The 27,195-nt window shown below is 37.6% G+C and overlaps 2 protein-coding genes across 2 annotated transcripts; one reads left to right on the top strand and one right to left on the bottom strand.

Annotated features, from left to right (window-relative positions):
* The first annotated feature begins 1,369 nt into the window (after window positions 1–1,369).
* On the top strand, window positions 1,370–8,301 carry yy1a (YY1 transcription factor a). Its single transcript, XM_049595750.1, has 5 exons — window positions 1,370–1,985; window positions 2,971–3,121; window positions 6,101–6,161; window positions 6,409–6,567; window positions 6,812–8,301. The coding sequence occupies exons 1-5, from the start codon at window positions 1,487–1,489 to the stop codon at window positions 6,992–6,994; spliced, it is 1,053 nt and encodes a 350-aa protein (XP_049451707.1). The 5' UTR covers window positions 1,370–1,486; the 3' UTR covers window positions 6,995–8,301.
* An 8,229-nt stretch (window positions 8,302–16,530) lies between these two features.
* Window positions 16,531–27,053, bottom strand: tpp1 (tripeptidyl peptidase I). The gene is made up of 13 exons (XM_049596356.1): window positions 26,973–27,053; window positions 26,431–26,505; window positions 25,680–25,819; window positions 25,346–25,496; window positions 23,769–23,890; window positions 22,685–22,869; window positions 22,382–22,580; window positions 20,378–20,566; window positions 19,674–19,746; window positions 19,218–19,338; window positions 18,973–19,134; window positions 18,052–18,177; window positions 16,531–17,829 (listed from the first exon to the last, which is right to left on the bottom strand). Exons 1-13 carry the CDS (start codon window positions 26,981–26,983, stop codon window positions 17,689–17,691), a joined length of 1,695 nt encoding a protein of 564 aa, XP_049452313.1. The 5' UTR covers window positions 26,984–27,053; the 3' UTR covers window positions 16,531–17,688.
* Window positions 27,054–27,195: the final 142 nt, after the last annotated feature.

The following is a 27,195-nucleotide window of genomic DNA, read 5'->3' on the forward strand; positions in this document are numbered from 1 at the left end:
TGTTTATAGGCATAATGTAGGAATGCTCACTGGTATCAGTCCTGACAAACTGCTGAAACTGTTGTTCATGCCCTGTCACATGTCATATGTAGAATGTAGTAAATGCTTATTTTGCATTTTTATTATGTAACACTTGAACATGTTAAACACCAGTGAAAGTATATATAGGTGATGCCAAGCATAATATAGAACCAAAACCATAAATATGCTGACATTTCCAAATATATTTATTTACACCTTAAATTTTGCAATGCACACACACACACACACACATATATATATATATATATATATATATATATATATATATATATATATAACTTGAATTGCTGCAATAATTGTGCTGACTGACACTTCAAAAGATGCTTAATTTCTCAAGCTATGCACTAATATTGCTTTTTTTGTCAGTTGTACTCTTATATTAAAGCTATATGATCTTCATATATAAGGACAGTGCTGGACCTAGCAAATTATATATATATATATATAGATATATATAGATATATATATATATATATAACGTATCTATCTATCTATCTATAAGGTTACTTCTGAAATGTAATAAGTTTCAATTAGCTAGTTACCCTGTTAAAGAATATAATAATATAATTAATATTAAGTAAAATAAAGTAATATAAAAAATAAAGTACAAAAAAATAATAAACGAAGTCATTACTGCACAGCAATAGATAGATAGATAGATAGATAGATAGATAGATAGATAGGCTAATGTTCGAGTAGTGCAATAGTGTTAGTAGTGTTGTTTTTTCAAGCAAAAAAAAATTATAAACATTTGTTGGTTACAGGTTTTGAAATGCCATAATTTGCTGCTTTTTTCTGTTGAATGTTTTTTTTATAATTAATAAATGAATAAACGGCAAGTCAGACAAAACAGGTAATGTGAATATGTCACCTGGCCTTTTGGGAATCATGATTTTCAGATTTCATTGACCAAGCAATTAATCAAATTAACAAATAAATAAGTAATCAGCATATTATTCAGTATTTAAAAGAATTATTATAAGCAACCTCAGTTTGCAATTACATATTAAGTGGAACTAATACAGAAGCTCAAAAGTTGTTCAAGAAGGCTGCTTTTACATTAGTTTGAGTTGTGAGAGATGATACTTGAAATCATTATTATATGTTGTGATTAATACGACCATAAGTAAAAAAAAAAATAAAATAAAAATAAAAAAAAATCTTATAAATCAGTGATTACATATAAACATTGATGTCAGTATCTTTCCAGGCATGATTTAGAGTCTGCAGCAATAAGACGCTGCAGGTAATGTTAAAGTTCTACATTTGAACGGGACTTTTTTGTCCAAATCTCGCGAGACTCAAAACTGGAGCATTGTGGCGGCGAGAGTACAGCAGTGTAGAGTTGTTGTCGGAGAGGGAGGAGGAAGGCTGAGTGGAGACAGGAGGGAAAGAGAGAGTGCAAAAATATAGCATATAAGCAGGAGGAAATACAACATTGATCATGGCGTCGGGGGACACCCTGTACATTGAGACGGACGGGTCAGAAATGCCGGCGGAAATAGTGGAGCTGCATGAAATAGAAGTAGAGACAATCGAGACAACAGTTGTTGGAGACGACGGTGAACACCAGCCCATGATCGCCTTACAGCCTCTTGACACGGATGATCCAAACTCGATTCACCCGCACCAAGAGGTGATTCTGGTGCAAACACGAGAAGAGGTGGTGGGTGAGGATGACTCTGAACTGCACACGGATGATGGCTTTGAGGACCAAATCCTCATCCCAGTACCCGCCGTGGAGGAGGACTATATCGAACAGACTCTGGTTACTGTCGCCGGGAAAAGCTCGTCGACAGGCCGGATGAAGAGGGCTGGAAGCGGAAAGAAATCGGGCAAAAAGAGCTACCTGAGCGGGGGAGAAATGGGCAGGAAATGGGAGCAGAAGCAGGTCCAGATAAAGACTCTGGAGGGGGAGTTTTCAGTGACTATGTGGGCATCGGGTAAGTTCAGAGTCCTGAGTGAATTCTTTCAAGCTGGCCCCTCGCTTTGTTCTCAGCGTGTGTGGCCGGTGACAGGGCCCAGTTGGGGCCTTGTCCTCCGCTAAAGTAGGAACTATTTCCCAACTCCGAGCCACTTAAAATCCATTTGAAATGTTTTTGTTTTTATGGGAAGCCATGTTTTATGTGTCGATGGGCGCCGCCATATTTCCCCGGTCTAGAAAGTATGGCGGCCCGAAAAAATGGCGTTTATTTGGCCGACGAAGATGGCGGCGAGAGTGGGAGCGAGTGCAGCTGGCTCCGCTAGGCCGCTGTGGCGCAGTTCAGTTCAACGGCAGCGCTGGTGGTGCCTTCAGGAACCCCTCATAATTTACACTGTCGAGGCTTTAAACACACCACGTATGTGTATGGTTCAAGCGAACTAGATCCTATTTCCAAAGTAGTTCTCTGTTTGCTAGTGCTGTGCATCAGCCATGGAAAAGACATTAATTTCAAACGAATTATAACATTATACCAATTTTTATAATTATCTAGTGGCTATGTAAAACATTATATTTAAACGATGACATTTTTTTTTAAAATAAAAACATAATTAAAAGGTAAGGTTAAGACAAGTGTGTGCATTCATGTGCTTAACTATTAGCATTCTGCATTTAAAAAAGGTGAAATAGATTTCTTTGAATCCCATATTTCCCTCTGTGTAAATTTTAAAAAGCACAGTAGCGTATTTGGTGGTTATGTCTTCAACATGTTTGGTAAATGCACACTTTCCAGCCAAAGTCTGTATTTCCTGTCATATGTTTCCATTAGTAGTAAATAAGTAATAGACTGGAACAAAATACTTTGAGGGCTGGGGTGATGTAATAAAGGTTTAGCTCTAGATAGCTTAAATCAGTTCTTCCCACATGTTCTGCTACTGTCTTATCAACACCTATCTATCTATCTATCTATCTATCTATCTATCTATCTATCTGTCCCTCACATTCAGATGACAAGAAGGACATTGACCACGAGGAGCAAATCACTGGTGAAAACTCTCCTCCAGATTATTCTGAATACATGACAGGGAAGAAGCTTCCTCCAGGAGGCATCCCAGGCATTGACCTCTCAGACCCCAAACAGCTGGCAGAGTTTGCACGGTAAGTAGGCTGGCTGTGCCATGATAAATATAGTATTCAGACAACAGTTTTCAAACGTTTACCTTACTTAAAAGGAACATTTTTTTTTTTAAAAAAAAACTGATGGTGTGATAGAAATAAAGCAGTTCATATTTTTAACCAACATATGCTGCTCAGTTTATTTGCAGTGCTGTGATGAAAGCAGTATGTAGATAAATACACAGGAGGCCTGGGGCCTGTATCACGAAGCGAGATCAACCTTTCCTGGGTTACCCAGACCTATCCTGGGTTGACTAACCCTAACAATGGCAATCAGGATAATCAGTATCACGACACTGGATATCAACTCGGTAACTCGACCCAGTGTTGCTTTATCAAGAGCCGTGAACGCGCACGCAGCGGACCAGTCACAATCATGAGAGAAGCGCAGCGTCACTGAGCGTCCTCACAGAGCGCCGTATGTGAGGGGAAAAAAGTATTTCTCGTGAGGATCAGAGATTAATTCTACTAAAATATGAGGTGGAGAAAAGCAACATTACAGAAAAGGCCAACACCGTGGCAGCTGCAGGAGGAGGAAACATGCGTGGCAACGCATAACGGGATGAATAATATTTAGTTTTAGTTTAGATTAGTTTATTTGCACATAATGTTAAAAACAGACAGTATAAAATTTGCAAGATTAAAAAAAGAGAAGTGCAGGAGAGGTTAGAAGCCACTAAAAGCTTATCAAAGAAATTCCCCTGTCAAAACATCAATGAAATCACATAATAGAGAAGAAGAAAAAAATGGGTAAGGAAAGAAGAAAGAGAGGAGGAGAGAGGGAAAAATCAAGACAAAACAAGGTAGCAAATAAAATGATGTGTAGGTTAAATTGCTCATCACTGGTTCAAGTAGCTACAGTACCTGTACCTGCACATCTGACACTGATCACACCCTTGAATCCCATGAAATCAATGCTGCGCAGGTGAATTGTGTGTATTACAATTATCGTCCAATATCATTGCGTCTGATAAATTGGTCTTCTTTGTCATAACGTTATATATGCTACAATAAAGCTTAAAGCTGACGCCACAATTAAATCATATCAACACCAAATTGATAGTCTGAATAAAATCATCCTGATATTGAGCTGTGTTAGAAATTAACAGCTGCGCAGAAATATACCTAGTGTCCCTCTTTAAAAAACAAAAAGGAAAATCCCTCAAACACCATGAAGTGCAGACATGATAGGCTACTTTCCACATTTCCAGCAGCAAAGCTGTCAGTTAGGCCCATTATCTTTAACATGGATCATTTCCTCCAACAAAACAAAACGTTGGCACTAATTAATGGTGCTTTTAAGTGTTCGCAAATTATCAGTTTCTTTCTTATGACATTTCGACTTCTTTCCACTCCTTTTTGAACAATATTTTCATTGTCTGTTGTTGTTGCTTTCTTTTCTTTTTTAATGTTCAATATAAACTTTCAAATCAAAATCAGTCAAATTAATTAAACTTCCCGTCATGACTGGGCTGCATTTCTGTCAGCGGAGTCATTTTTTTCCGAACAGCTGATTGGCAAGTGGGTGGTGCTTTTTATAGGATCAGATTCAACCCCGAACTTACCCTGCTCCGGAGCAGGATAGCCGTTCAGAGTAAGTTACCATGGTCATCTACCTCGATAAGAACTGAACTGGCTTCGGGAGACCGAAAACCCAGGGTTAACCCTGAAGTTACCTCGCTAAGACATTAATCCTGCTTCGTGATACAGACCCCTGGTCCATTAAACATTCAAATTTTACCAGGAGTTTTGTTTGTTATGTTTCTAAAGTAAACATGTCTTAGTGCTTGTCTGTTTCAGGAGTGCAGTGGCTGGGTAAAAACTGTGTAATAGGGGTTCTCAAAGTTTTAATTGAGCCAGCATATGATTAAGGGCTCTAGAGGAAAACTGCACCCATAGTTGTCATTTCTAATCTGATGGATTTGGTAGTGGGGCGCAGTTTGAAGCAGTAGCTGTGAAGTGTATTAAATATAAGCTATTGAATGTGAAATTATTGATGGATGATAGAAGTATAATGTGTTAATTTCAGGTCGTGTGAAGGGGCTGCACAAAATGTTTTTGAGGGCCACCATTGGCCTGTGGGGTGCACTTTGAGAAAAATAACGTACTGTACTATACTCTTCATTTTTATGACTAATTTATGAGATACTATAGTGTTATATACTATAATAGGACATTTTATGGGGCATACTAATGATTTTGTTATGATTTATTTATCTATATATTTATTTATTGGCATACTATACAATGGTTTTTAAAATATTTTTATGCCATGCTATACTGAGATATTTTTACACCATTTTTTATGACATTTTGTGTGACATTCTGTGTGACATACTATACTATGACTTTTTAAAAAAAAAAAAAAAAATTAATGTCAAACTATACTATATTTTTTTATGCCATACTAAACAATGGCTTAATTTATCTTATTTTTATGATATGTTTAAGCTATACTATACTGTGGCATTTTTATAGGATACTACGACATTTTTGTGACATACTATGATTTGACTTTTCTAGTGATATTTTTATGCCATATTATACTGTGGGGGTTTTAATGATATTTTGACTACTGATACATACCGTACCATGACATTTTTATTTTTTTTTTTTTTGCCATATTATGCTATGACTTTTGATGAAATGGCATTTAATTTATACTGTGCTTTTTTATGGCATTTTTTGTAGCATACTATGATTTTTTTTTATGACATTTGATGCCTTACCATATTATGACTATGAGTTTTTTAATGATAATTTTATGCCATACTATACTACGACTTTTTAATGACATTTTGATGCGTTACTATACTATGACTGTTTTTAATGAAATTTTTATGGTATATTATACTATAATTGTTTTGTAACATGACCTTTCTATGACTTTGCTATGACATACTATACTGCAGTTTCTTCTGGCATACTATAATAATGGGACTACTTTTATTTCTGTTGCAGAATGAAGCCAAGAAAAGTGAAAGAAGACGACGCACCCAGGACGATAGCCTGTCCACACAAAGTGAGTGAAGTGTTCTGTTTATTACACCACTTTATACCTTTTTGTGCAAAAGAGGAAGGTTAACGTACATACATGACCAGATGCTTACCCAGTTGTATGTTATGTCTTTGGTATCGGCTTTACCCAACTGAGACATGCTTGTGTTTATTACAGTGGTATGAAGAGCTGACATTCAGTCGCTCCGGCTACAGTGTAAACATGAGTATTTCCTGAGTGATAGGCTTCATCTTGTCTCTCTCTTCCACAGGGATGTACCAAGATGTTCAGGGACAACTCGGCGATGAGAAAGCACTTGCATACCCACGGGCCCCGTGTGCACGTATGCGCAGAGTGCGGCAAAGCCTTCGTAGAAAGTTCAAAACTGAAGAGGCATCAACTCGTGCACACAGGAGAGAAACCTTTCCAGGTCAGTTCCTTCACACTATTTTTCTTCCTCTGGAGAAAGCTGCATAATTTTACTTTGCTTTATTAGGGGGAGGAACATTAAAATTTGAATGTATATACAGAAATGTAAACTGACTTTGTGTAAGAGTAAGTATAGGCAAACCTTGCTGCGTCATGTTAAATATGAGCAGTTGAAATGATATTAGTTAATCTGTGATCCAGGCTGAGACGTGCAGCAATGTTAACTCCATTTCTCTCATCTGCAGTGCACATTTGAGGGCTGTGGCAAGCGGTTCTCTCTGGACTTTAACCTGCGCACACATGTGCGTATTCACACTGGAGACCGCCCATATGTATGCCCCTTTGACGGCTGCAACAAAAAATTTGCCCAGTCAACCAACCTGAAGTCTCACATCCTCACACACGCCAAAGCCAAAAACAACCAGTGAAAAGACGATGTGAGCATACACTGGAGGACTCGACCTGTATCTCTGCTCCTTGACAGACAAACTTGTGTCCCGTGGCCTGCTTTGTTGTGAGATAAGAAGTCCCCTTTGTATCATCTCTAGATGAAAGGCTTTTGAGAAGCGACCTTTTCTCAGACTTTTTGATAAACTTATGGAGGTTTGAACAATGAACTCGTGAGAACCCCGACCCCCTCAGGCCTCCTACCCTCCTTTGGCGCTACCTGGATGGAACAATTTATGCTTTCTTCTTGTGAAGATGTTGATTCATGGATCTACACCTAAAATGTATTTATACCTTCACACAGCCAGTTAAATATGTTTTTGCAATAGATGTCAAATTTGCATCAATCCTCAGAAATGATACCTTTTCAATTTTGTACTTTCCCCCAAGTGTGCATATTGTACACTGTTTGACATAAGCTCTGTGGTAATGTATGTAGTAAGACTGTCCCTGTAGCTCCTCTTGGGCTTCACAGTTTGTTTTACCTCTCCTTTTCCCTTTCATGTGAGTGTGTTTCAAGGGGGATTGGGTGGTCTTTGCATATTTTCATTTTGTACAAGGCAATATCAGAATCATGTAGATAATAGCCATGTGATTTTCAATATTGATCACTGATTAAACTGTTTTTCCCCCTTGCACTACCAACACAGAAGTGTCATTTGTCCTCTCACAATTAAACGCAACCTTAAGTAACAGGTTTGAAAAGTTATTCAGCTGTGTTTTAGTAGTGGTAAGTCATTTCGAGAGCACCTGTGGTGACATAACTGGGATATGGACTCATTTATTTTCAGAAATATTGTATATTTTCAGACAAGAATGTAACATTTTTAAACAAATCTGAGCCCATGGAGTCAGTGAATGTGTTCTTGATATTAACCTCACAATTTATTAACTAATGAAATGAAAGTGTTTAAAAGGTAGATGTAGCATCATATTTACAGTTAAATGTTGATAGAATGTGTCATTGATATTTAAGGTTGCCTCAGCAGTTAAATAATAGCTGATAAATTATTTCAGTTTTCATTTCCTTGTTTGATAACATGTAGAAGGACAAGAATAAGAAGTGAAACAAATTCTGGTCTATTTCTTCATTTTATTTTTCAGCACACTGCATATACATTATAAAACTTCAACTGAGCAGCTTGAAAGTGGTGTCTTACACAGCTGGTTAATTGTTTAACAATGTTTTAAACACACTGAACATTGTTTCTGTCTGACATGACACAAAGGCACAATGGACTCCAGCAACAATGTAAAAAATTTGCATTGGAAATAAATGATTCATTTTGAGACTTTATTGTAATAAAAACTTGCTTTCACTTTGCTAGCTGCAATATCAAATGTCAGTAGTTGCAATGAGGTCTTCAGTTGTGACACCAATATCATTTTAGGGCTGCAGCTCAAATTATTTTCATTATTAGAAACCGGAACTGTGAAATGTTTGACAGTTTTGCATTTTAAAAACAAAAAAGAAGAAACAATTCAGTGATTATCGGACAAGTCTGCAATTACTTCCACTTCATTTTATTTTGCACAAGCATTCAGATCAGCCTTCACACTTCAGATAATCCGAACCACCAAATATCTTTTACAGTTAAAAATCCATCTTTAGTAAACTCACAGAAGAACACAACAAAAACAGTCTTTCTCACATAAAATACATCTGATCTGAGGATTTACATGGTTGAAAGATAAAAACAAGTACAACAATGCTGGTGGGCAGAGCTGCTGAATCACTTTTCACCCACATATGACAGTGCATTTGGTTAGTTAGAAGCTGCAGAGCAAACTGCAACAAACCAAAGTAAAATCAAGTTTTCAGAAAGGTCCTGTTGATCTTGAGCCATGTACTGTGTGTTCCCATTTTATTTCAAATAGATGAGCAATATTTTTTAAAATTGCATGCAAACGTAGTCTATTTGTTAATAAATGAAATAACTTGTACGTAGCTTGTCCCTGCAGAGTAGTATGGCAAAACAGTCATCACATTTGGCCGTCTCACTCTTTCTACAACCAAAGCTGTATTTAATGTTACGCTAAATTTCCTGATCTGGTAAAATGATTGCATCCAGTATATAGATTTTTGATTGACATCTGGCATTAATCATATTGTATGTATATAAAAACTTATTCAAATAGGCCTATGTGTATATCTAATAGGTGGACTGGTGTGTATCTTTAAGTATGTTTTTGTTCTTTATGCATAGCCACCAGTTTAACAACACGCACCACTGCTGTGTATCTAGGCATGAATTTAAGGCATGACTGTTAATGCTAATCTGCCTGTAAGAGTGTTTGAGAGATTCAGAAAGAAATCTAGGTCAATTAAAATGCAGTGAACAGCACAAAAAAGCAGGTCAGACTACTACGTAAAGCAAGTCTAAAAACAAGCTTTAAGGGGTGACTGAAAACAGACTTTACTACAGTAATGACTTGCATCAAATAGAGCTTAGAGGCGTGGGTTGAGGAAACCCAAGACAGGCAGGTTGTTGACCAACTGCTGGTCAACAATGATAGAAAGCATGCCTCCAACTACAGGGGGTTAATACCTGGAAGGGAGGTAAAAAAAAAAAGAGAAACCTGATGAAACACAATAAAGTGACCAATCATGAAAACGTCTCGGTATAGTACGTCAAAAACTTTAATATTATAGTATGTCAATAAACGTCATAGTACAGTATGTTGCCAAAATTCGCAAAAATACGTCATAGTATAGTATGTCGTCACAAATCATGAAAAAAGTCATAGTACAGTATGTCATCAAAAATCGCAAAATGTATGTATGTCGTCAAAGATCACAAAAATACGTCATAGTATAGTATGTTGTAAAAAATCACGACAAAACATAGTATAGTATGTCGACAAAAATCATGATAAAATGTCATAGTATAGTATGTCGACGAAAATCATGATAAAATGTCATAGTATAGTCTGTCGACAAAAATTATGAAAAAACGTCATAGTATAGTATGTCATCAAAAATCGCAAAATGACGTTATATTGTAGTATGTCGTCCAAAAATCACAAAAAAACGTCATAGTTATAGCATGTCATCAAAAATCCTGAAAAAACGTCATAGTATAGTCTGTTGACAAAAATCATGAAAAAAGTCATAGTATAGTATCTCAAAATAATGCCATAATATAGTATGTCATCAAAATTCATGAAAAAACGTCATAGCACAGTATGTCATCAAAAATCCCAAAATAACGTCATAGTATAGTATTTCGTTTTCTTGATTTTTAGAGACATACTATACTATGACATGTTTTCTTGATTTTTAGCGACATACTATACTATGATGTTTTGTTGTGACTTTTTACAACATATGATGTATTTTCATGATTTTTGACGACATACTACAATATCAGGTTATTTTGGGTTATGGTATGTTATCTTGTTGTTATGTTATGGTATATGTTGTAGTATGCCGTCAAAAATCACAAAAATACGTCATAGTATAGTATGTTGTAAAAAATAACGACAAAACATCATAGTATAGCATGTCGACGAAAATCATGAAAAAATGTCATAGTATAGTATGTCATCAAAAGTCACGAAAAAATGTCATAGTATAGTATGTCATCAAAGTTCATGAAAAAAAGTCATAGTATAGTATGTCATCAAAAATCGCAAAATAAGGTAATATTGTAGTATGCCGTCAAAAATCACGAAAATACGTCATAGTATAGTATGTTGTCAAAATTCGTGAAAAAAGTCATAGAATAGTGTGTCGTCAAAAATCATGAAAAAAACGTCATAGTATAGTATGTCATCAAAAATCCCAAAATAATGTCATAGTATAGTATTTCGTCAAAATTCGTGTAAAAACGTCATAGTATAGTATGTCATCAAAAATCGTAAAATAACGTCATATTGTTGTATGTCGTCAAAGATCACAAAAATACATCATAGTATAGTATGCTGTAAAAAATCATGACAACACATCATACTATACTATGATGTTTTGCTGTCGACGAAAATCATGAAAAAATGTCATAGTATAGTCTGTCAACAAAAATCATGAAAATACATCATATGTTATAAAAAATCACAACAAAACATCATAGTATAGTATGTCGCTAAAAATCAAGAAAACATTTCATAGTATAGTATGTCGCTAAAAATCAAGAAAACATGTCTTAACATAGTGTGTTGACAAAAATCATGAAAAAACGTCATAGTATAGTATGTTGTAAAAAATCACAACAAAACATCATAGTATAGTATGTTGCTAAAAATCAAGAAAACATGTCATAGTATTGTATGTCGCTAAAAATCAAGAAAACATGTCATAATATAGTGTGTCGACAAAAAAAAAATCTCAAAATAACGCCATAGTACAGTATGTCATCAAAAATCCCAAAATAACGTCATAGTATAGTATGTTGTCAAAATTCGCGAAAAAACACCATAGAATAGTGTGTCATCAAAAATCATGAAAAAACGTCATAGTATAGTATGTCATCAAAAATCCCAAAATAACGTCATATTGTTGTATGTCGTCAAAGATCACAAAAATACGTCATAGTATAGTATGTTGTAAAAAATCACGACAAAACATCATAGTATAGTATGTCGCCAAAAATCAAGAAAAAATGTCGGAGTATAGTATGTCGTCAGAAATCATGTAAAAACAACATAGTTTAGTATGTCGACCAAAACTGCAAAAATATGTCATAAAAAATCAATAAAAAATATATCATCAAAAACCCTGAAAAAACTCCATGGTATAGTATCAAAAATCATGAAAAAAAGGTCATAGTATAGTATGTCATCAAAAATTGCAAAATAACATCATATTACAGTATGTTGCCAAAATTCGCAAAAATACGTCATAGTCTAGTATGTTGTCACAAATCATGAAAAAAGTCATGGTATAGTATGTCGACAAAAATCATGAAAAAAACATCATAGTATAGTATGTCATCAAAAATTCCAAAATAGCGTAATATTGTTGTATGTCGTCAAAGATCACAAAAATAAGTCATAGCGTAGTGTGTTGTAAAACATCACGACAAAACATCATAGTATAGTATGTCGACGAAAATCATGAAAAAATGTCATAGTACGTCATCAGAAATCATGAAAAAACAACATAGTTTAGTATGTCGACCAAAATTGCGAAAATATGTCGTAAAAAATCAATAAAAAATATAATATAGCATGTAATCAAAAATCCTGAAAAAACTCCACGGTACAGTATGTCTTCAAAAATCATGAAAAAAAAGTCATAGTATAGTATGAAATCAAAAATCACGACAAAACATCAAAGTATAGTATGTCGACGAAAACCATGGAAAAAATGTCATAGTATAGTATGTCATCAAAAATCGCAAAATAACATATAGTATGTTGTCAAAATTCGTGAAAAAACATCATAGTATAGTATGTCGTCAAAAATCATGAAAAAACATAGTATAGTATGTCGTCAGAAATTGCAAGAATACGTCATAGTATAGTATGTTGTAAAAAATTACGTAAAAACATCATAATATAATATGTCGTCCAAAATCATCAAAAAATATAGCACGTCATCAAAAATCCTGAAAAAAATGTCATTATGTAGTGACGTAAAAAACTAAATGAAAAAAAAGGTCATACTATAATACAGTACAGGCCAAAAGTTTGGACACACCTTCTCATTCAATACATTTTCTTTATTTTCATGACTATTTACATTGTAGATTCTCACTGAAGGCATCATGTGGAGTTATGTACTTAACAAAAAAAGGTGAAATAACTGAAAACATGTTTTATATTCTAGTTTCTTCAAAATAGCCACCCTTTGCTCTGATTACTGCTTTGCACACTCTTGGCATTCTCTCCATGAGCTTCAAGAGGTAGTCACCTGAAATGGTTTCCACTTCACAGGTGTGCCTTATCAGGGTTAATTAGTGGAATTTCTTGCTTTATCAATGGGGTTGGGACCATCAGTTGTGTTGTGCAGAAGTCAGGTTAATACACAGCCGACAGCCCTATTGGACAACTGTTAAAATTCATATTATGGCAAGAACCAATCAGCTAACTAAAGAAAAACCAGTGGCCATCATTACTTTAAGAAATGAAGGTCAGTCAGTCCGGAAAATTGCAAAGACTTTAAATGTGTCCCCAAGTGGAGTCGCAAAAACCATCAAGCGCTACAACGAAACTGGCACACATGAGGACCGACCAGGAAAGGAAGACCAAGAGTCACCTCTGCTTCTGAGGATAAGTTCATCCGAGTCACCAGCCTCAGAAATCGCAAGTTAACAGCAGCTCAGATCAGAGACCAGATGAATGCCACACAGAGTTCTAGCAGCAGACCTATCTCTAGATCAACTGTTAAGAGGAGACTGCGCCTTCATGGTCAAATAGCTGCTAGGAAACCACTGCTAAGGAGAGGCAACAAGCAGAAGAGATTTGTTTGGGCCAAGAAATACAAGGAATGGACATTAGACCAGTGGAAATCTGTGCTTTGGTCTGATGAGTCCAAATTTGAGATCTTTGGTTCCAACCGCCGTGTCTTTGTGAGACGCAGAAAAGGTGAACGGATGGATTCCACATGCCTGGTTCCCACTGTGAAGCATGGAGGAGGAGGTGTGATGGTGTGGGGTGTTTTGCTGGTGACACTGTTGGGGATTTATTCAAAATTGAAGGCACACTGAACCAGCATGGCTACCACAGCATCCTGCAGCGACATGCCATCCCATCCGGTTTGCGTTTAGTTGGACGATCATTTATTTTTCAACAGGACAATGACCCCAAACACACCTCCAGGCTGCGTAAGGGCTATTTGACCAAGAAGGAGAGTGATGGAGTGCTGCGGCAGATGACCTGGCCTCCACAGTCACCGGACCTGAACCCAATCGAGATGGTTTGGGGTGAGCTGGACCGCAGAGTGAAGGCAAAGGGGCCAACAAGTGCTAAACACCTCTGGGAACTCCTTCAAGACTGTTGGAAAACCATTTCAGGTGACTACCTCTTGAAGCTCATGGAGAGAATGCCAAGAGTGTGCAAAGCAGTAATCAGAGCAAAGGGTGGCTATTTTGAAGAAACTAGAATATAAAACATGTTTTCAGTTATTTCACCTTTTTTTGTTAAGTACATAACTCCACATGTGTTCATTCATAGTTTTGATGCCTTCAGTGAGAATCTATAATGTAAATAGTCATGAAAATAAAGAAAACGCATTGAATGAGAAGGTGTGTCCAAACTTTTGGCCTGTACTGTATGTCTGGCCTGGTTCCAGACCATAGACCCCGCCCACTCAACTGAGTAGGCTTGCATTACTGGTCTGGCATACTTCAATGAATTTGCGATTTATCTTGTCCAAACGACAAGTCAAAGCTGAATTACAGATATCTATAATGTCATTCTGACTCGTCAAAACTACACTTACAGATATCTGTAATTCAGTTTTGATTAGTAAGATTCAAACTATTTTTGCCATTCATGTGTATGGGGTTTGTCATTATAGATATCTACAATTACATTATGACTATCTATAATTCCAGTTTGAGATATCTACAACGTCATTTTGACTAGTCATAATTCAGTTGTAGATATCTACGTCATTTTGACTAGTCATAATTCAGTTGCCAATATCTACAACGTCATTCTGGCAATCTGAAACTCAATTCAAGATATCTAGAAAGGACCATGTAGATATCTTCAATTGATGATAATTAAAGATATCTTGAACTTGAATTATAACTAGTCAAAATTAAACTGTAGATATCTCAAACTGGAATTACGGATATCCACAATTCAGTTGCAGATATCCGCAATAACAATTGCAGATATCCGCAATAACAATTGCAGATATCCGCAACTACATTGGAGATATCTATAATGACAAACCCCATACACATGAATGGCAAAATAGTTTGAATCTTACTAGTCAAAACTGAATTACAGATATCTGTATTAGAGTTTTGACTAGGCAAAATCTAATTAGGGATATCTTGAATGAGAGTTTTGACTAGGCAAAATTATGTTGCAGATATCAGCAATGAATATCCACTCTAGCGATTAAATGTTAAAACGGCTTGCCATACGACCGCTATCCTACAGACCACATTGACGATGCTATCGAGGTATTTCGCCACTACTCGCGTTAATGGAGGACCAAATTAAGGAAGCTGCTAAACTGGATTTGACGGCGATGCAGCTGAGCGTGCACGAAGACGGAGACATTTTAAACGGGCAATGGTCGCTTGTTTTCGGCACCCCCGAGGCATGGATACTAATGACGTCAGATTCTGGGTGAGTCGTTGCTCTCTACTGATTGGTTAGGGAAAAAAATCAAATTCCCTCCCCCTTGTAAATCGCCTTCAATGGAAGCCATGTCAGACTGAAGGTTCTGGGAGCTTCAGTCTGACACTCAGGCTATAATATGTCGTCAAAAATCACTAAAAAGGTCTTAGTATAGTGTGCCATTAAAAATTTCATCGTATAGTATGTCATAAAACGTCATGGTATAGTATGACATAAAATGTCATAGTAGAGAACATCAAAAAGTGTCATAGTGTAGTATGTTAAAAAAAACCAAAAACGTCCTACTATGGTATGTCAAAAAATGTAATATTACAGTGTCCTACAAAACCACATAGTATAGTACATTAAAAAACGTCATATCATATTATGCCAAAAAAAGGTCATAATATAGAATGTAACAACCATCATAGTCATAAATGTAAAATGTTTTCCCCCTTGCACTACCAACACAGAAGTGTCATTTGTCCTCTCATAATTAAATGCAACCTTAATTCACAGGTGTAAAATGTTATTCAGCTGTGTTAGTAGTGGTAAGTCATTCAGAGACAAATACTGCAGCTGCTCAGAGACTGTGAATAATCAAACAGCTCTGGGTCACTCAGCACCTGTGGTGATATTACTGGGATGTGGACACATTTCCTTTTAGAAATGTTCCATATTTTTAGACAACAAAGTAACATTTTTAAACAAATCTGAGCCCATGGAGTCTGACAGTATAGTGCTTTCAGGATAGATGTACAGTTAAATGCTGACAGAATGCGTCATCTGCATTTAAGATTATTGGTGACATGTAGAAAGAACAAGAAGTGAAACTAATTCTGGTCCATTTGTTCGTTTTATTTTTCAGCACACTGCATATACATTATTCACAATTATATCACCTCTTAAAACTTCAACTGAGCAGCTTGAAAGTGGCATCTTACAGCTGTCTAACAATGTTTTTTAAACACACTGAACATTGTTTCTGTCTGACATGACACAAAGACACTAGGGAGTCCAGGGACAATGTATAAATTTGCGTTGGAAATTAATGATTCATTTTGAGACTTTTTTTTTTTTTGGAAGAAAAACTCTTGCTTTCACTTTACTAACTGCAATCTCAAATGTTAGCTATGGTGAGTTCTTCAGCTGTGACACCAATATTTTATGGCTACAGCTTAAATTATTTTCATTATCAGAAACAGGAACTGTTAAATGTTTGGCAGTTTTGCATTTAAAAACAACAACAAAAAGAAGAAACAATTCAGTGATTATCAGATTAGTCTGCAATAATTTCCACTTCATTTTATTTTGCACAAGCATTCAGATCAGCCTTCACACTTCAGATAATCCCAACCACCAAATATCATTTACAATTAAAAATCCATCTTTAGTAAACTCACAGAAGAACACAACACAGTCTTTCTCACATAAAATACATCTGATCTGAGGATTTACATGGTTGAAAGATAAAAACAAGTGCAACAATGCTGGTGGGCAGAACTGCTGAATCACTTTTCACCCACATATGACAGTGCATTTGGTTAGTTAGAAGCTGCAGAGCAAACTGCAACAAACCAAAGTAAAATCAAGTTTTCAGAAAGGTCCTGTTGATCTTGAGCCATGTACTGTGTGTTCCCATTTTATTTCAAATAGATGAGCAACATTTTTTAAAATTGCATGCAAACGTAGTCTATTTGTTAATAAATGAAATAACTTGTACGTAGCTTGTCCCTGCAGAGTAGTATGGCAAAACAGTCATCACATTTGGCCGTCTCACTCTTTCTACAACCAAAGCTGTATTTAATGTTACGCTAAATTTCCTGATCTGGTAAAATGATTGCATCCAGTATATAGATTTTTGATTGACATCTGGCATTAATCATATTGTATGTATATAAAAACTTATTCAAATAGGCCTATGTGTATATCTCTTAGGTGGACTGGTGTGTATATTTATGTGTTTTTGTTTTTTATGCATAGCCACCAGTGTAACAACACGCACCACTGCTGTGTATCTAGGCATGAATTTAAGGCATGACTGTTAATGCTAATCTGCCTGTAAGAGTGTTTGAGAGATTCACAAAGAAATCTAGGTCAGTTAAAATGCAGTTAACAGCAGAAAGAAGCAACTGCAGTGTAGCATTAAAAATCCCAAACCACCACCATCCCTGACCTAAAAATAAAAGGAAACAGTTTGCAGCCTTTTGAAGAAAATAAAAATATAAAAGGAGTAAAGATTGACCTTAAATGAACAGAAGTGATAATGGCGGATGAAAACGTTCCTGAAGACTGTTAAAACTCTGTGTTTCAACCTCAAATGAGTTGAACATAACAAAGAGGCATAAATTTAAAGTATAGGCATAGTTTTCTCTCCATTCCACCGTCGTGCCTTTGGATGTGTGTATAGTACCCGCTCTCAGAGCAGACGGCATTTTCACTCTGCTAGCAGGGCAGCCAGCAGTGCAGGGTAGTCTGGTGTCCCCCAACCTGTGACAGGGTCCCATGATGGTACAGCACAGAAACCTTGACCCTGAACCTGTTCGTCCAGACAGCCCATGTGACAGCCTTCAGTCACCTGGAGACAAGGATGCAAAGAAACCAAACCATGACTACAAAACTTTTGGCAAAAGGTTTTCCTTTTACTTTAACATTCCATGCAATTACGGTAGACTACAGATACAGGTCTACTAACTAGTGGCTACTGGGTGTAGGTTGGAGTGCTACATAAATCAAGTCTAAAAACAAGCTTTAAGGGGTAACTGAAACCAGACTTTACTACAGTAATAACTTGACTTACATCAAATAGAGCCTGTCCTTTGAGCTTGTAGAGGCGAGGGTTGAGGAAGCCCAGGGTAGGCAGGCCCTTGAGCAGCCGCTGGTCATTGATGAGAGAAAGCATGCCTCCAACCACAGGGGTTGACGCCTGAAAAGGAGAACAAAAAATGAGAGATGTGATGAAACAAAAAAAAGTAAGCAATCATGAAAACGCCATAGTATAGTAAGTCAAAAAATGCCATAGGTAAGTATGTCAAAAAGTGTCATAGTATGGTATGTCGAAAAATGTCATTGCATGGTACATCAAAAAACATCATAGTATAGTATGTCATAAAAATGTAACATTATAGTATGTAAAAAAAAAAAAGTAAATAAATAAATAAAAAAAAAATCACAATATAGTATGTCATAAAAACCATCATAGTATAGTATGTCATTTGAAAATGTCATAGTATGTCAAAAAAAAGGTCACAATATTGTACATCAAAAAATGTCATAGTACAGTATGTTCAAAAATGTCATAGTATAGTATGTCAAAGAATGTCAAAGTATGGTATGTCAAAAAATGTCATAGTATAATATGTCGAAAAATATCATAGTATAGTATGTCAAAAAAAAATATATAAAAATGTCATTGTATAGTATGTCAAAACATGTCATAGTATGATGTGTCAAAAAATGTCAGTATATCAGACCCAGCTGGAGGGTTAGGTCACAGAGGGCCATTGAAAATAGTCCCCTCTATGCTACAGTAAATAGGTGGTTATGGCCATGTTGTGTTTTGATTTTGTGTGTTTCTTGTTCATCTTACAAAGTTTTTGTAAAACTGGGCTTTCTACTTACTTTACTCTTAAGAAAATCACTGTACAGCTACTTATATGTTCTGTGACACTGTCAATGCTCAATTCACAAAAAAAGTATAACCAAGTTTAATATATTTTACCGAGGTCCCGGACACCCAGGGGACGGGTAATCTGTTGATGACCACCCAGTAGTTATCCGACAGGGCAGCCATGTCCGGATAGGCCCTGCCGCTGATATTGTAATATGACTTAGGAGGGAGGGCTGTTCCAACAGTCTTCAGATACCCATTCACTGCGCTGGCCTACAGGAGCACAAACACACAGCATAAAGTACACTGTCTGCAATAACTGAGCGTTAAAGGAGATGATGACCAGATATTATTACCTGGTAGTCAGGCATCTTGAAGACGTTGCTGAAGCCTCCTCCACTGATGGAATCTGTGACCTCATATGTGACCTTAAATGGGTTTTTGAAGGAGGTTCCTCCTACTGTCGTCACATATGGGCTGGGAACAAGAGGCAGGGCATAGAGCGTTAGATGTTAAGCACTTTTCCACAAACCTGTTAAGACTAGGAACATTTTTGAGAGTGCTTTTGTATTCATTTCAAAACCTGCACTACACTGGATGCTCTACATGAAAGAGGAGGGTTGGATGGACTTATAAACTTCTGTCTGCAGCACTGCAATTTTTCACTTTATACATTTAAAATGGAACATCCATATGTCTTTGTATATTCATGACACCAATATAATGCATAAGACAAAGGCCAGTCCAATCACATGCTTGTATCAGTGTCATGCAGAGACTGTTTTGCTTTTGGATCTGTAGACATGTTTTACCTTGATGCAGGAAAACTTGGCCTGAAGGTGTTTTGTCCTTTGCCCAAATGTCTGCAGCCTGCACCACTGTCACCTGAGCATGACACAAAATCGCAGATTAAGATTGATGTACGAGACGCTCATTAAACAAGATCAGAGACGATGTGGCAGGTTATCACGCAGCACATCTGACAGAAAACTGGAAGCCTTTCCAGTTTTGTTCCAAACTCCGGAAAAAGCTACAGGTCAAAAGATAACGTGTAAACCTGTTTTTCCAGAGCCAACATGCCAGGTTGTTTATTTATAACAATAGTGGTGTATTCATGTTTCAAGAAGGATAACGCTCTGTCAGTAACAATGGAGAAAAGCCACAGTAAGTTGACACGTTGCCCAAGAGACCGAGGGTGTCTTGCTTTTGTTACATCATCAGCTCCCCCTCAGGCCGTTATAAAACTTACAGCTTACATGTGATGAAGAAATGTCTTTTGACTACTGAAAACAGGATGTTTTATTTTACTAACCAAATTAGAGGAATAAAAACTAAACAAGAAACAAATGAGGTCACAATCATCGCTTGTAACAGGAAAATGTCACAAGGTGAAACTGTCCTGTAGGTTTACTGATATAGTATAGATGAAGTGTTGTTTGTGAGTGTTATTAAATATCTCTGTGTGCAACAAATACAAAGCATGTGGATGTGTTTTGCATACTTCCTCCTTACTGACCAGAAGCAAAGAGCAGAGAGATCCCTCTGACGCCAGCCTTCATAAACTCCGTATTGATGCGCATCATGTACGCGGTAGACAGGCTGTCTTCATCGTCTCCGTAGCTGATAGTGTGAACCCAGGGCAGGTCGGACATGTTGCTGAGCAAAACCATCCACTGGAGGAAAGGCTCCTGGGACTCATGACGGCCTGAAGGACAGTGAGGAAATCAAAGTGTGTGCGTGAGTTTCCATAGAGCTTAAATGTGAGTGGTCAGACTGTAACAGAAAGTCAAAAAATAAATGTGTATTAATTTTTGCTGGCTCTATTACTTTAACTTTTATGCTGTTTTATCTCATATTGTATGACTTTGTTAGTCTCTCAACACCTTATATTTCTTTTACTGTACTTTTTCAATTTTATGTTCTCCTTTCAGTTCTACACACACACACACACACACACACACACACACACACACACACACACACACACACACACACACACACACACACACACACACACACACACACACACACACAGAACTGACACCGTGATCTATGCTCTCTTCAAAGTAAGCAGACTGTGAACAAAGACCATAACTTTGCCTTGCTTAACACAGGAGTTGTTGGAAGTGTTGTTCAAAGTTTCGATTTATCAATTCTGAATGTCTGAAGCTGTTTTAATACTTGTTTTCTGCCGTATCAATACACCAGTACCAGCTGTGCTTGGTGCTCTCTCTCATTATTCATATTTACACATTCTGTTGTTCTGTGTGTTTGTTTTTGTTTGGTGTTTGTTTGTTTTGTCTTCCTCATAAGTTTTTGGTCTTCCAGGGATTAATCGTATTTTTATTTATTCCTTTATTATTATTATTATTATTATTATTATTATTATTATTATTATTTTATCATCTCTTGATTTCTTTGCTGTATTTATCTGCTTTGTATTCCTTTCTTAAATGTATATATGTGTGGGGTAGGATACTATCATATTCATTATTTTCTTCCTATTTCTTCTCTGTGATTTCCATGTGTATGGGATATTGATTGGCAATAGTTATTTTTACTCCCTTTGAGGGTGAGATGGAAGAAGACTCGTGTGGACTTGAAAGGATTTTTACCTGACGCTCTGTTGATGTTGTCTTTGCATGCTTGCCTTCCCTCCTCAGACTAATGGGAATATAACCCTTAACAGGAAGCTGACTGCTGATAACATATGAGCGGTGTTGTGCTGCCTCTGGTGACCTGTCTGTTCAGGAATCTGTCTGTTTTTTTCTCCTTTTTTGTAATTTTGTGTTTTATCAAAAAGAGACTATAAAAATACAGTTAAAGAAAAAAAAAAAGACATCATGTGGTCCCCTGGTATTAACCAAGAGAAAATAAACTGACACTGTCTTAATAAAAAATCTAAATGTTATGCCCTAATGTCATTTTATCCTTGTAGTTTTGATGGTGCTGAATACTGACATTTTTTTTTAAAGGTATTGTATCAAAGTTAGAAATTCCAATATCCTGACAACACTAGCTGCTGGTCTAACGCTGCCTCGATTGCTTGGTTTGTTTGTGTTGTGTTATTTAGTGACTCTGGTGTTAGTTTGGATTCACCAATGTCACGCAATCACACAAACTAACAATTGAGGCAGCAGTAGACTAGCAGCTCCTGTATTCTGTGAGGTAAAATTACTGTTTTGGGCCAAAAGAATTTGGTGGCATTGAGGAGCGTGCAGATAACTGCTTCAGTTCCCTGTCAGAAGGGGCTGACAGCAAGGTTACGCAGTGAACATATTCTAAATATTGTGTACACTTAAACTGATACTGTTTTTTTTTTTAGGTGGCTAAAATATGTTTTGCTGCTTCCCCCGTTCACAGCAGTACGTTGCTTAGCTTCCATGCTGGTACACCTGCCTGCTACTCCAAACTGGGGGCCTTCTGATCTCCATCTATTGTAGGTTATTAGCTCACTGAGAACAAGTACCCACTTGAAAAAGTCTGAACTATCCCTTTAAAGCCTTGCTCTCATACAAACCTGGATTGGTGAAGACCCATGTGGAGATGTTTGCCCCAGTGCTCATGATATACTCTATATCCAGACTGGCCTCCAGTCCAGCCTTTCCCGCTCCCTGAGTACCTACAACACGGTCCACCTGGGAGAGATGCTTGAAGCCTCCGCCATACATGCTCATGAACTCGGCCAGGTCTGCAGGGCTGTAGTACTGCTCCAAGAACTAAAAGAGAAAACAGCTTCCTAAAGTGTCTAAACTAATGTACACATGTCTGACAGCAACACAACACAGCGATTTATTATGAACTCATTATGAGACAGTCACACCTGAGCTACAGCCTGGCTGTTGTTCTGAGCTGTTCCTACATCAGCTGCTGTGAGGTTATAACGAGCCCTCAGGACAGCGGGAGTCACTCCCAAGTGAAGCCCTGCCTTCGACTGCTTTCGCTTCCTGTTGGAGGAGGCTCTGATGAGGTCCTGACCTTTAGGAGGGAGACGGTGAAGACCTCCAACTGTGAACACACACCCACACACACACACACACACACACACAGTAAGTAAGCAACAATTAATTTGGGGAAACTTGTTAAATATGGCACACATGTTTATGTGTATGATTGTGTGCGTGTAAGGAGGAAAAATAAAAAAAATAAAAATGTTAACAACAACAAGCAGTAAAACAAATCAATAGTTTACTATTTAGATGTGTTAGCTATTGTAGTACGGAGGGCCCTGGCAGGGATGTGGAGGTGGGGCAGTGATGTCACCAGCAGTAGTGGGTCGTTTGTTACTGGGGTGAGGACAGGTCAATGTCTGTTAGGACTGGGTACTGAACTTGGCACTTTTATGGGTACCGACCGAACTACATCAGTACTACCAAGTACTGTTTCACAGTTAATCCACCTGTGCCAAATTTTGTTACCTGAGAGTGCATCTGGGTGAGAACAAAAGGTTTAGACAAAGAGGCACAAATGCCACAAAGCACTCAGAAGCTTGGAAGCCAGCCACAGAGCTCCAAGGCCGGCACCGTAAATTTAATTTTCGGTATTACAGAGAAAGTTTAGTATCCAAAAAAGGTACCAGAACTACTAACTGTGTTGGATCAAATGTACACGGTGCCGTGGTTTGTATGTATGTATACTGGTTCGTGCTCAACAGGTAGGTAAGCGATATTGATGAATGGGGCCCAACATCTGAGAAATGAATGTCTTTGGTTGTTCTTTTTTTTTTAAAGGGCATTTTCCTTTCTTTTAATATGTAATCGAATAGTAGAAGGTGCTCCTGGGATGTTGGGGTTGTTTCTTTCTTTCCAGTTTTGTAAAGTTCTGTAATTAATTACAGTGTCTAACCTACGTACACAGCAATTACAAATAACAGGTGAACATTTTGCAGCTGCAGAAACTATTCTCACCAAAGTCCAGGTGCTGGTGAACATCATCATGAACAGAGTATGGAGCTGAAGACCTCACCACAGACTGGCCGTCCCTCGTGTAACGGCGGAATTTGCTACCTGGAAGCAGCATCTCTGCAACCCTGAACACACAAAACAAACAAAATCATAAACATATGAACTAATACACTGTTAGGGAGGGATGGGAATTGGTAAGACTTTATTGATACCAATGCCATTAGTGCTTCTACTCATCTGTCTTGTTCTTTATTGATTCCCTTATTGATTCCTGATCAATATTCTGGGTGAAAAAATGTTGGCCTACACAGGTTTGCAGCATCAATTATCAATTATCATTTTCTCTTCAGTGTGAACACAGTGTGGTAACAGAGTAAAAAAAGGTATGCATGTGACAAGGGTCATCATCTGCAAAAGATAATTACTTATACAGCATTCGTTTTCATTTAGGATTCTTAGTCAAAGAAAATCTGTTCAGCCTGCCTGCGTGGCACTAATGTTATACCTTAGAATATTTACCCTCGCTAACGGGCATGCTGCTCAGTTGGGAAGCAGTAGCACTTGCAGAAAGATGTTTCAGCATGTATATTGATGTTTCCACCCTAACTTAAAATGATCCTTTTACTGGCAATACAATGCACTGTTAAAGCCACACTTTGAACCAGCTCTCTGCCATGACTCCTCCTTATTGCAAGTTTCCAGCAGCACAAACACAGGAGATGTCAGTGTTTTTTGCAATGTGCAACTGTCAGAAAAACATGCCGGCATCAATACAAGGAATTGATAAGCTTGAAGGCAAACGATTTCAACAGACTGGACAATTAGGAACCAGTTCTCTGCTGGAACCAGTTTTGGATTCCCATCCCTAATTGCAGATTTTAAACAAACTTACTGGCTTGTATTTAAAACTGATATAACTCCAAATAAGTTAAAATTATTCTATGAGTGCAACTGTTTAAAGATATAGTATGCAGGATTTTCCTTAAAAAAAAGTATAGACTCATACAGAAGCAATCCCTCTCAATCATCACTAGAAGTGTGTGGGGTGTCTTTATCTGCAGAGACTCTGTTCTCTGCCTGTATTTTCTTCTTATTCTCTTTCGGGACATTTGTGAGTATGTAGCCCCACAGCGCTCAGGTGAGATCATGGCTTTATATAAAAAGGTAACAACCAGGTGCCAGACTGAAAATATGCAGATATAGCGAGGCAGACTTTTACTTTCACTTTTGCTGGTGAGCGTGTTTATAATCAGTAACCAACAATCCCGCATACTATAACTTTAAATTTACTCCATGAGTGCACTTGTTTAATTGCGGCCAGTAAGTAGAACAATATCATTGTCCAACAACCTTGGCCTAGATTTATGACCTGCAAAAGCCTGCAGCTGAAAGTTAGTGTGATTTTGACCAGTAACCACAGAAAGAGGAACAGTCTCACAAGATAACAACACGGCCTACACGTGATTTAAACAAGGAGGAAGCTGAGGCAGAAATGATTGGGTTTTTTGTGTAAAGTGTGTCAAGAGCAAGTAGAAACTACTGAGTAAGCAGAACAAATGTATCTTAAAAGATATGCTTACTCTGCAGTCATGGTGCACTGTAAAAAGTCCTGAGTGCGAACAGTCAGGCAGTTTGTAATCCCATGGCTCTGCAGCCAGTGATGCACCACCTTCTGGGTCAGCTCAGACGGGCGTACCAGGGAGGAGACTTCCTCCAGGGTTAGGTGTTTACCTGCAGAGGACAAAACAGGCCTCAGTCATATAAAAAAGCCTTTGTCTCATCAGTTACAGCTGTTTTTAAACTGTAAAACCAGAGCACTGACAGAGTTAGAAACAGAAAAGTGACAAGCGTAAGCTGATTTTTTTTTAGGTTACTTGAAGACTACTGGCAATTATCAGCCATAGCTCTACCTACCATATTGTGCTGAGTCAGGGTCCGAGACCTGTCTCAGTGTTTCCTCCAGCTGGTCAGTGTTTTGCTGCTTCAGGGCAAAGGTCAGCTCCAGCTCCTCTGAGGGGTCCACACGACGCACATGAGTCCAGTCGTCTGGTATCCTGAGGACAGATGAGAACCACTTCATGACATTTCACTAAGAGAGGCTTCACTTCACTGGACACTGCGAAACTGAATACAGAGCTGCTGACCAACCTGTTGAATTTCAAGTACTGATGACCTTGTTGTGATTCTACAGTGAACTGAGTCGGTAATTTGAATCGATTGATTGGTCCAGATTTGTGCCAACCTGTCCTGCAACTCATGAGATCTTTACAAGGTTTTTAAACTCTTGAAAACAGCCACAGACATTACAGGTCCGAGACACCAAAACTGTTCAGTGAGGGAAAATCTGAACCTGGTTTTGAGACTGAATTTGAAGCCACGATTGCAAACACAAGTCACCAGAGTATAATTCCCTAAAATCAACCCACAGAGCAGTTGCAGCGATAATAACTGCAAGTCACTCTATATATCATTTTATGGATTTCCCCTTTTACACCAGTCTCAGCTGCACACTTGGGCTGTCAAAACTGATCTGTATCTACATAAAAACTCAATAAAGGCTTGACTTTCAAATTACACAAAAAGGGTTCAAGCAAGGTGAGATACAAGGATAATTGCATAGATGACAGAGGGATAAGGAAATGGCTCTTAAAATGGATTTACTCACAAGACATCTTGGTCATATTCCAGATATCCACTCCACACCACCGAGCTGAACAACAAGGGGACTGAGAAGGTCAGTCTGTGGGAAGAAAGAGAAACAAATCACTGCTGAACAAACATGTCCACATGCTGAGATTCATACGCACATACATGTCCCGGGGAGATATTACAAACACGTCCTGACTTCGATGTGTTGTCTCAGGGTTATAAGAGGAAAACAAAGTCTCAATGTGACTTAGCTCAGTAGGTCAATGTACACGGGTTTCTCAACACAAAGACAGACTCGTATAAAACGGTCTGCTCACTATATTTGTGACAAAAAGACACTTTAATATTTATATTAGCTTTAGCAGTATGTGAACACCTTAACCTGTTCTGTTAGCAGCAGCTATCTGTCTCTATTTAGGTCAACACACCGGTTAAAACTAAAAACACGCCACATTATGAGTCACGTTTGAAAGAGCTAACGTTAGCTGATTCATTTCTGTCCTGGTTTCACCTATAAAACAATATTATAACATAAGTAAACTTATTTAAAGCACTCACAGTGTGTTCATCGTGTCCTCGGCTGGCACACTGTCTAAACTCGGCTGTGTATCTGCTGGGCAGGCGGTTATAGCCCCAGCGGTCACGTGACAGGACTCACGTGACTTTGTTAGTCACTGGGGGGGTTTTTGCACGCGCCGTCTGACACATTCAACAACCTTTATCTTATATACAAAGGGAACATTTGGGAAAGGAATCTGTCGCTTTATATCGGACTATATCT

The sequence above is a fragment of the Epinephelus fuscoguttatus genome, linkage group LG14 (genome assembly GCF_011397635.1).
Source record: "Epinephelus fuscoguttatus linkage group LG14, E.fuscoguttatus.final_Chr_v1".
Lineage (NCBI taxonomy): Eukaryota > Metazoa > Chordata > Actinopteri > Perciformes > Serranidae > Epinephelus > Epinephelus fuscoguttatus.